The 9,613-nt window shown below is 50.5% G+C and overlaps 1 protein-coding gene across 4 annotated transcripts in view; it reads left to right on the top strand.

Annotated features, from left to right (window-relative positions):
- Positions 1 to 460: 460 nt before the first annotated feature.
- Positions 461 to 9,613, top strand: part of ASTN2 (astrotactin 2) — a 754,634-nt gene continuing 745,481 nt past the window's right edge. For 2 of the 4 annotated variants that reach the window (XM_077305065.1, XM_077305063.1), the window contains exon 1: positions 461 to 1,082. In XM_077305065.1, coding sequence (XP_077161180.1) covers positions 530 to 1,082 — 553 coding nt within the window. In that variant the 5' untranslated portion in view covers positions 461 to 529. The remainder of the gene's footprint in view (positions 1,083 to 9,613) is intronic. The other 2 variants (XM_077305067.1, XM_077305066.1) reach the window with 1 other exon arrangement.

The following is a 9,613-nucleotide window of genomic DNA, read 5'->3' as shown; positions in this document are numbered from 1 at the left end:
GCTGCTTGAAAGTTCTTTCATTTCCCCCGTCCCCATCCCGAGAGGAGCGGGATTCAGACAGCGCGCCGGCTTCCCAGGCACGCGCGCGACCAACCGGGCGCCAGTTCGAATCCCACTCGGAGGCGGCTCTTGCGCAGCCAGTGCCAAACGCCGGCCAGTGGCTTGGAGCAAGGCGGCGCGCGCGGGGGGTGTGGGACGACCACGGTGGCTTTCTTTCTATTACCCCCTCGGTGTGATGGTGGGGGGGGGGCAACAGAGAAGCGCGCGCGTGTCCAGTCAGGATTGAGCCCCTTCGCTCGGGGTTCCTCTTCTCCTCGCCGGGAGAGAGGGAGGGAGGCAGGCGGCGGCCAGGAAGGTGGAGCCGAGGCGGGCGGGCGGGCGGCCGGGGGCGGAGCGAGGCGGGCGAGGCGAGGCGAGGCGGAGCGGGGCTGGTGCCTGTGTGTGGCAGGCGAGGCGGCCAGGCAGGCAGGCAGGGTCCCGCTCTGCGCTCTCCGCGGCCGGCCGCTTCTCGGCGCTCTCGCGGCCAGGCATGGCAGCGCCCGGGGCTTCGCTCCTCCTCCGGCGCCGCCGCCTCCTGCTGCTCCTGCCGGCCGCCTGCGCGTCCCCTTCGGCCGCCGCTTGTCCGCCGACGCCGCCGCTCCTGCCGCTGCTGCTCCTGCTGGCCAGCGGGCCCGGCCCCTCGGCGGCAGCGGCGGCGCGGGGAGAGCCGGTCGGCGGCGGCGGCGGCGGCGGGGGAACGGCAGGCGGCGGCGCGGCGGCAGGCGGCGGCGGCGGCGGCGGCGGAGGTCCGGGCGGCGCCGGCAGCCCGTGCCGGGAGAAGACGGTGACGGTGTCGACCCTGCCGGTGCTGCGGGAGAGCGACATCGCTTGGAGCGGCGGAGGAGGAGGCGGCGGTGTAGGTGGCGGCGCCGGGCCCCCGGGCTCCTCCTCTGCCTCTGCTGCCGCCGCCGCCGCTGCTGCTGCCCCGGGTTCGGTCCCCGGCGGCGACTCGCGCCTGCTGCTCTTCGTGCGGAGCGAGCTGCCCGGGAGGGTGGCCGTGCAGGATGACCTGGACAACACCGAGCTGCCCTTCTTCACGCTGGGTGAGGAGGAGCTGCCCGACCCGGGGTGGGTGGGTGGGTGGGTGGGTGGGGAAGGGGGTCTCGCCCGGGCATGGGGGTCTCTCTCTTGCTCTCTCTCCCCTCCCCCTTCCCGTTTGCGGGAGAACGAAAAGTCCTCCGCTCTCCCGGGCCCTGCCTTCCCTTCGGGGTGCCTGGCTGCAAAAGTCGACGCACCTGCGCCCGTGCACGGGGCTGCTGCTTTGGGAAGGGACGGCCGATCCAGGATCGCTGGCTGGCTGGCTGCTGGGGTTTGGAAGGGAGCGCGCCCTCCCCTTGCACGCCTGGAGGGAGAAAGCCCTGGGCTGTTTTCCTCTCCCTCCTCCCTCCGCGATGGGTGACCCCCTTCCAGTGGGGGAGAAGTTGAAAAACCTTCCTCCCTCTCCGTCTGGGATAAGGGGGGGGGCAGAAGAGGATGCCCGCCTGGCTTGTGAACAAAGGGGGCGGCTGGGAAGATGCTGCACCTGCTCCCCATCGAGTGGGGCAGGATGGGTGGCCTTGGCATAGGGTGGGCTGGGGGGGCAGGTGCTGCCCCCCTACTTGAGGCAGGGGAGAAAAAGCTTCCTGCCTGTGGCCACCGGAGGGTTTCAGAACAGGCGCTGCCGTTTTGGGTTTTTGGTGGCAGAAGCAGGAGGTCCAGGAAAGTACATTTGTCTTGGTTTCCGCTGTAGAGCTATAGTAAATCGCCTCCGTTCTAAGGCAGGGGGAGAGCTGTACACAGAAGTGACCCTTTCTTCGTGAAAGGGGGAGAGGGCCAGAAGATGCCCCTTTCTTTCCACTGTGGGTGGGTGTGAACGTCATGGAAAAGTAGGGTGAAACCCAGTAACAAACACTTTGTGCGATTGTACTTTTTTATGTTTAACGTTGTGCTCGGTGCTGTGCAACTTGAAAACAAGCCCCTGCCTATGTCTTGTGGCTTAGTACACTGGCATTTGCTTCCTCACTTTGGCAGAGTTAGCCCCCTTAGGACTGGGTAAATGTGCAGAAAGAGGGCGAGATTTAACCCATGGAGATGCAGAGGGTATTCGTCCCTCCCAAGCTGTCAGTGCAATGGATACATAGGCTCCCCTCTCCCCTCCCACACGTGAATGGGCAGGGAGCACAGTTTTCGTGATGTATGTGGCACACATGGTGGGCAGGGGGGTAGTTAAAGGATAATGTTAAATGTTTTGTGAAGGTGGGTGAACCGGAGATTTAGGACTATGTGTACAAAGGAGGCAGAAGGGTCAGTAACAGGGGAAATAGTATGCCTTTCCGGGAGAATTTTGGGGAGAGCGATTATATCCAAAGGGGGAAGGCCAGAATGATGTGCAGCTGATAGAAGCTCTTGTACAAGCTGGAGGGAAGCCACTTTATTTGCTGGAAAGAGCAAACAGGTTTCAAATGGTGGAGGTCATGAGGAGCTTTATATGTGTCCCAGAAGTACTGGGTATAGAGGATGGGTCCTGAAAAGGGGTCTGGAGGAGGACTGACCATGTGCCAATCACTTGGAGTGATGAATTGACATTTTGCATGAGGAATCAGAACAAAAGACTTTAGTTTCAGGTGGCTTTAGAAAAGAGAGATCCTGAAATAAAATGAGAGATGGTGGCAGGGAATCCTACGGCGTTAGTGGTGGGGAGGACATGATCCAGTAATTGGACACGGTGGGTGGATAGTGGTGTCCAGAGAGATGCTCCTAGAATAGGCTCCAGTCCATAATCCATGGAATAAAATCCTGCTAGTCTTCCAGGTGCCACAAGACTCCTGGGCAGGGGCGTGCACTTTGGAGGGATGCGCCACAAGATGTAATTTGCAGGAGACGGAGTCCAAAGAGAACCCTGAAGTGATATAGATGGAAAAACCACTTGCTGCTGTCCCTAGGCAAAGCGGGAGATTAACAGGAATGGGTAGGATTAGGGAGCTAGAATATAATGAGTGAATATCCAGTGGTACTGATTTCCCTAGTGGTCCAGGAGGAGAGACTTGATTGGCTCCAATACATAATGTACCAGTTAAAAAGAGAAAAATTCTGGGATACTAGAGAGGGATGGCACTGTGTGCAGAAAGCTACCAGTTACAACAGTCTTAGAGGACCAAGAGCGGGGGATACAGCAGTTTTGCCTGTGTGGGATGTCATCCAGTGCTGTGGCAAGTGAGGCAGCTACCGCAAGCAAACTAGCATCTTGTTGAATGCTGCTGGAGAAAGGAAAGAGAGCGTCCAGGCACAAGGGCGGGTGTGGGAAAGGCAGACTGCGTGGAATTAGCTGAATGGGAAATGGCAGAGAGGTGAGAAGCACAGTTGGGGGGGGATCTGCCAGGAAACCTTGTGGAAAAGATACTACAGCTGTACAAACGGTTCTCTATATTTTGTGAAGACTTGCTGGGGGGGGGATCTAAGGAGTGTGCCTGTTATCTTGTTAGCTGAAGATTAGGAGTGATAAAAGAGGCTTAGGTGCCATTGCTGGGCAGAGAGAATTTGTCCTCCCCAATCTTGGTGTGTGTGTATGTGGGGGAGAATGACATGTAGGAACTTTTAATTCCACTGTGGATGAAAGGGAAACAGTCCAGGTGGTTCAAGAGTACAGGTGTGGGTTGGAATGGAGAAGGAAATTAGTTTTGGGGTTGTGCTTGAGTCGTTTATAGGAGCAGAGAACAGTGTGAACAGAGGAAAGGCAGGGTAAGCTTCGGGGCATGCTAGCGTATTGGTAGTGAAATGAGGGAATTACTGGGTGCCAGATAAGAAAAACCATAATGAGGAATCTGGTTTTCATTTCCTGCTATAAGTCCTGGTGTGGGGAAGTGAAATGTTCATCAGTAAACCATATATTTTAGAAAATGATGGGTACTTCTGGGGGACACACACAAAATGCTGCCTGATTGGACCTCAGCCAGTAATAGTTCTCCCCTGTAGCTGAGCTCCTATTGGGAGGGAGCCCTCAGCCATTAAGGGCTGATAAGAAGTCAGCTCTCTGTCCCCAACTTCCTGCCACCCTTGTAACATGCTGGGTGGAAACAGAGCTGGACCCAGTGAATTGCCCTGGTGGAAAAGTGAGGTGAGGTGGGGTGAAGCACAGCCTGCTCCAGTGAGTTGCTCTGGTGCAGAAGTTAGGTGGGGTGGGAGGAAGCAGAGCCGGCCCCAGTGAGTTGGCCTGGTGTAGGAGTGGGGTGGAGGGAACCCCTTCCCAAGCAGCCCTGGAGGTTGGCATTCCTGGACCTCTGTGGGGCTCAAGGCCTAATACCTCCTCCCAAGCAGCCCTTTTCTCCCCAGGGGAACTGATGTCTGCAGTCCAATACAGAGCTGTCATTCTGGGGGATCATCCCCTCTGGAGGCTGGCATCCTTGGATCTCTGTGGGGTACATGGCCTCAGTTTCCTCCTCCCCTGCAGCAGCCCTTTCTTCCAGGGGAACTCATCTCTGCAGTTTGATGAAGAGCTGTCATTCTGGGGATGCCCAGGACCCTTTGGAAGCTGGCATCCCTGGACCTCTCAAGATTCATCAGGGAACAGGCTGTGGGTTGGGCCAGCACCCAGGAAAGCCACAGGGCAGGCATGTGTGTTAGCCAGCTTGGTGTACTGGTTAGGAGTGCGGACTTCTAATCTGGCGAGCCAGGTTTGATTCTGCACTTCCCCACATGGAGCCAGCTGGGTGACCTTGGGCTTGCCACAGCACTGATAACGCTTTTCTGATCGAGCAGTAATATCAGGGCTCTCTTGGCCTCAACTCCCTCACAGGATACCTGATGTGGAGAGAGGAAAGGGAAGATGATTGTAAGCTGTTTTGAGACTTCTTCGGGTGGAGAAAAGCGGCATCTAAGAACCAACTTTTCTTCTCCTTCAGTAATATCAGGGCTCTCTCAGCCTCACCTTCCTTACAGGGTGTCTGTTGTGGGGAGAGGAAAGGGAACGCAAATGTAAGCTGCTTTGAGACTCCTTTGGATAGAGGAAAGCAGCATATAAGAACCAACTCTTCTTCTTCCTAGGTATTCCTAGGTACAACGGGCTTTGCCCCTAGTTTGACATATAGACAGACATGCCTGGATGAGTAATAGGAAGAAGCTAAAATGGGGCAACTGTGCAAACCTGATGGACAGTTTGCTCTTCAAGCTATTTTTTCCCCGTGCCCTTTTCCAGTTTTTACTGCTCTCTGGGTGCCTGATTCACAGAAACCTTTGCTGCTGTTGATTGACACTTCCACTGTTAACAATAGGGTTCATGCCTTATTTCTGTTCATCAGAGAGAGAGAGAGAGAGAGAGAGAGAGAGAGGTTAAGCAGACACTATGCTTTGTTTGCTTTGTTGTGTGTGATTTGTGTTGTTCTTGTTTGTTTCCAGGCCGTTGTGGTGAGAACCACTTAGAGAAGCTAGGCAGTTTGTTTCCTCTCTGGCTCCTTATCTCCGTGCTTGAGAGGAGATGGATAGAGTGTAATGGCAGGGTTTCAGTTAATTACTCTCTGCATTCCACAATTAAGGCTACATTTGCCCATCAATCTCCAGTTTTGACGTATTTAGTTCCTTCACATTAAACCCAAACAAACCATATAAACTAAGCTTGGTATTCGTGTTTGGCCCTTGAATCTGTTCAACATCTTCATTATGCTGTGTACTAATTTACTCCTCACCCTCTATCTTAGCCTTTCTCAACCTTTTTACCATGGAGAAACCCCTGAAACATTCTTCAGGCTTCAAGAAACCCCCGGAAGGGGCACGATGGTGCAGAATATGGTTGGGAAGCATAGCTGTGGACATGCCCGCCCAGAGCTCCTCCCCTTCCCACTCTCTCCAGACCCATCACTGGCCATTTTGGAAGGGGGTGGGTGGGCCAACATGACCAGCTATGATTAGCCCTGCAGTGCGGAGGGGGGGGAGGGGTGGCACCAATGCACCAGTTGGTGCACGCACGCAGACTCAGAGCAGGTGCAGAGCACCATGGTAATTTCATTTTCATTGTATCTGAAGCAACATGCATGCTCTTGCTTGAAAAACCATTGTTGGTCTTAAAGGTGCCACCGGGCTCAAAACTTTTTCCCTTACCTCCTTTCACACTCCATTGCAGGCATGGAATGGACCTAGATTACTGTCTCTTCCATCTCTGAAGGATTGGCATCTTTGTGACAAGCTCCTGTCTCTGCAGATATTTATATTTAGGCCGCATCTTAAAATGGAACGTGTCCCTGCTCTTCTCCCCTTTCCTCAGCTGCCAAACAGTTGGATTTTTTTTTAAATTTGAGACATTCTTTATGCTGATGCAGGAGACTTTTTAGTACGCCTGTCACTTTGCTGTGGGCTGATTTCCTTCTCTTGCAATTGATAGCTTAATTATCTTTTAGCACTTCGTAATGTCCCCCCCCCCCTCGCCATGCTCCTGGATCTGTCCCTGTTTTTCCTTTTGTTCTGTTCATTTCCTCATGGGGAACATGGAAAGGATTTAACGGTCTGCAGAGCTTTCCTGTGTCTACTTTGGAGTGTGCTGTGCTCATCTTGAGAGAGTGGCAGAGTCGAGATGCCCTCCGCTTCACTTTTGGATCTGAACGGCAGAATCCTGTTGCTGCGAGGAAAGGTTTTGTTCTAGTAAGTAAATATTTTCGGCTGGCCCTGTTCTGATTAATCCTTGTTTTAGCTGTCAGGGTCTGTCACTTGAATATCTGTGTGTTTGTTCCAAGCTTCTAAGGTTCTCTCTAGCGGGAAGAAGAGAGAGGAACAACTGTCTGTCACTGTGTGTACCTTGTTGGTCTTTTGCTCTTACATGGGGTGTTCTTGCCATGTCTTGTCAAGGTTGTTGTGTGCATCACAGCCGACTTGTTATCCTCGCAAAAAAAGTGAACTGTTTAGAATTCTGCATCCAGAAGCAGACTCTCTGTGCTCTGGCAAAACAGCAAAGGCTGTCTGTTGATGTGCACACAGCTCTTCTTTTATCTAGCACTGACGTCCCCTCTCCGACATCTCAAAACCTTGCTATAATTTGTGCATCTTCTCAGCTTTGCGCCTTTACTGATTGGGTCTGAACTATGGCTGTGGTTTTTTTGTCTTCTCTGCATTATATTGTCTTTGTATGAACTTGCCATGTTTATACTGAGCACAAAACTCAGCCATGATACTGGCTTGTCCTTGGAATACCTGATTTAATTTACAAAGCAACATCTTTGTCAGGGAAAATATAATATGACTGATGAAAACAAGCCATAGTCCTCTTAACCCTTTTCAGGTAGCATCAACACCATTATAAATAAATGTTTAAACGGCACGCAAATCATTCTTTTTAGTCTTACTGTTGGGGGAGGGTAGAGATGGCAAGCGTCTGGGTGTTTATTCCGGCATAGCAGAGTTTGAAACATTCATGACAGTTTGGCTTAGTGCAAGTATACAGGTATCGGGGAAGGTTTGTGTCTGGGTGTGCTACTAATGGATGGGTTTGATGACCTTGTTAGTACCCTGGAGAGGGGGGATGCTTAAAAATTGTCCCTTCTATGTTTTTTTTTTTTGCCCACTAACATTGGTGATGATTGGAGAAGAGGCTTTCTCAGTCATGGCACAAAACCTTTGAAACTCGCTCCCTAGGGAGATATGTCTGGCTCCCTCTATGGCTCCCTCTATGCTTGTAGGATTTGTGCCAGTGGGTGAAGACGTTTTGTTTTGTTTGGCATACCCCCTCCAATGGCTATTGGCCCTCCTCCCGGCCTTTGTTGTTGGTTATCTGTGTGTTTTATTGGATTTAAAACAAATATTATGCATTTTTAGTTATTCAAATGTTTTTATTTGTTTTTATGTTTTCCGCCTTGGGGACCCTGATTGGTTGGGAATCATTAGTATCCTAATCCCTTGGATACTTTGCATACAAGTTTCTGCATACAGCCATCCTCTCCCCCCCCCCCCCCCAATGTGGAAAGAACATTAACTAGAATTCAAAACAGTAGCCATGTTGGTCTGAAGTAGCGCAATAAAATCAGAGTCCAGTAGCACCTTTAAGACCAACAAAGATTTATTCAAGGCGTGAGCTTTCAAGGTCATGCATTCTTCCTCAAACTATGAACTGACCATCATGACGACTGATTGGCTGTTTTAGCATAGAATTAACCTATGGCTGTATTTGGATGTTGTGACACAGTTTACTAATTCAACAGGATTAACTTTTGCTTATATGTTCCCACTGGTCATGCTGGTCAGTTCATAGTCTGACGAAGAGTGCTTACACTCGAAAGCTCACGCCTTGAATAGATCTTTGTTGGTCTTAAAGGTGCTTCTGGACTTTGATTTTAGAATTCGAAAGAAAGCGGGTTGAAACAACTGCCCCACTGGTTTGGCAATACCCATTTCACAGTTTAGCCTGCTGTGTTGTTCTAGCATCTGTGCTGGTGATTGAAATTCAGATTTTACTGAGCCAAACCACCCGTCCCCAGCAGTCTTCCATGCATCTCTTCTTGCTCCTACTGAATTTTTAGGAAGCGTCCAAATGCATTTGACTGTTCTGAAGTAGCTATTGTGATGTGGAAAGATACTATAATTTATGTTTTCAGTGTAAAAAAAAATCCCGGTCTTTAGTGATTCCTTTGCAAGATTAGCCCTTGAGAAACATTGTTTCTGGTTCCTAAAAATTAGAAGTTTCGGATTGACTTCTGTTGTAGCTTAAAGAGGGAATGAGTGAATTTCTTGCCTGTGTTCTCTATTGTACCTCTCGTGTGTCTCTGTGTGCACCCACACACGTTCAGAAGAAAGAAGTATTTGAACCTTTTTGCTATACTGCTCTGGCGAGTAAGTCTTCTCTCTCTCCTGACTTGCCTGGGAATACTATGGTTCTTTGAAGGTAGACTTTAAACTCTTTTTTTCTAAGTGTTTCCACCAGTAATGTAATGGTGGTACTGAGCATCCAGCACATGCTCTGCATTTTGATCAGAAAATGTGGGGAATGTGTGTTCCTCGTAGGATTGTGCTTGATTATTGATCAGGGACTTGTCTAGTGGTACAGAATGCAGTGACTTGCTAGGGGCATCCTAGATTCTCCACTGGCTCTTTGCTTCTTTTTAGACATGTTCCAGAGTAGTTGCTTTACTCCATGAAGTTCTTAGTCCCTGGATAACAAAATAAATATTGATTAGCTGGATATCTACACCTACCCAGAAGAATGGAAATAACCCAAGGATTAAGGGCTTCATTGACTTATTGTAGATAGACTTATTGCTTTTTCTGTGATCGCATGTGAAGTCATTTACAGAGCAATCTTAAACAGAGTTGCATCATTTTGAGGTAATTGACTTCAGCTGACTTTAAAAGCTGTAACTCTACTTTGTTACTTAACCTTTTGGCAGTTTTGAATAGGTCAATGGCTAGGAAATATTGAAGATGCATTTTTTTTTTTGTTATGTGAGAGAACTCAAAAGTTCTAGGGCTTGTCTCTCCACAAGGCAAATGGGATCCTCTATGTAGATTTTTCATGGCTTGCATGTGACCTTCTTGCTTTCTTTGCAGCATATTCAGACAGCAAAGGGAATAACGAGAAGAAAGCCCTGGAGGCTGCCTCACAACTATGGAACACCTTTTCCTT

This window comes from Paroedura picta, chromosome 12 (assembly GCF_049243985.1).
Source record: "Paroedura picta isolate Pp20150507F chromosome 12, Ppicta_v3.0, whole genome shotgun sequence".
Lineage (NCBI taxonomy): Eukaryota > Metazoa > Chordata > Lepidosauria > Squamata > Gekkonidae > Paroedura > Paroedura picta.
Note: the sequence above shows the minus strand (reverse complement) of the source record. Positions and strands in the feature narration are given on the sequence as shown.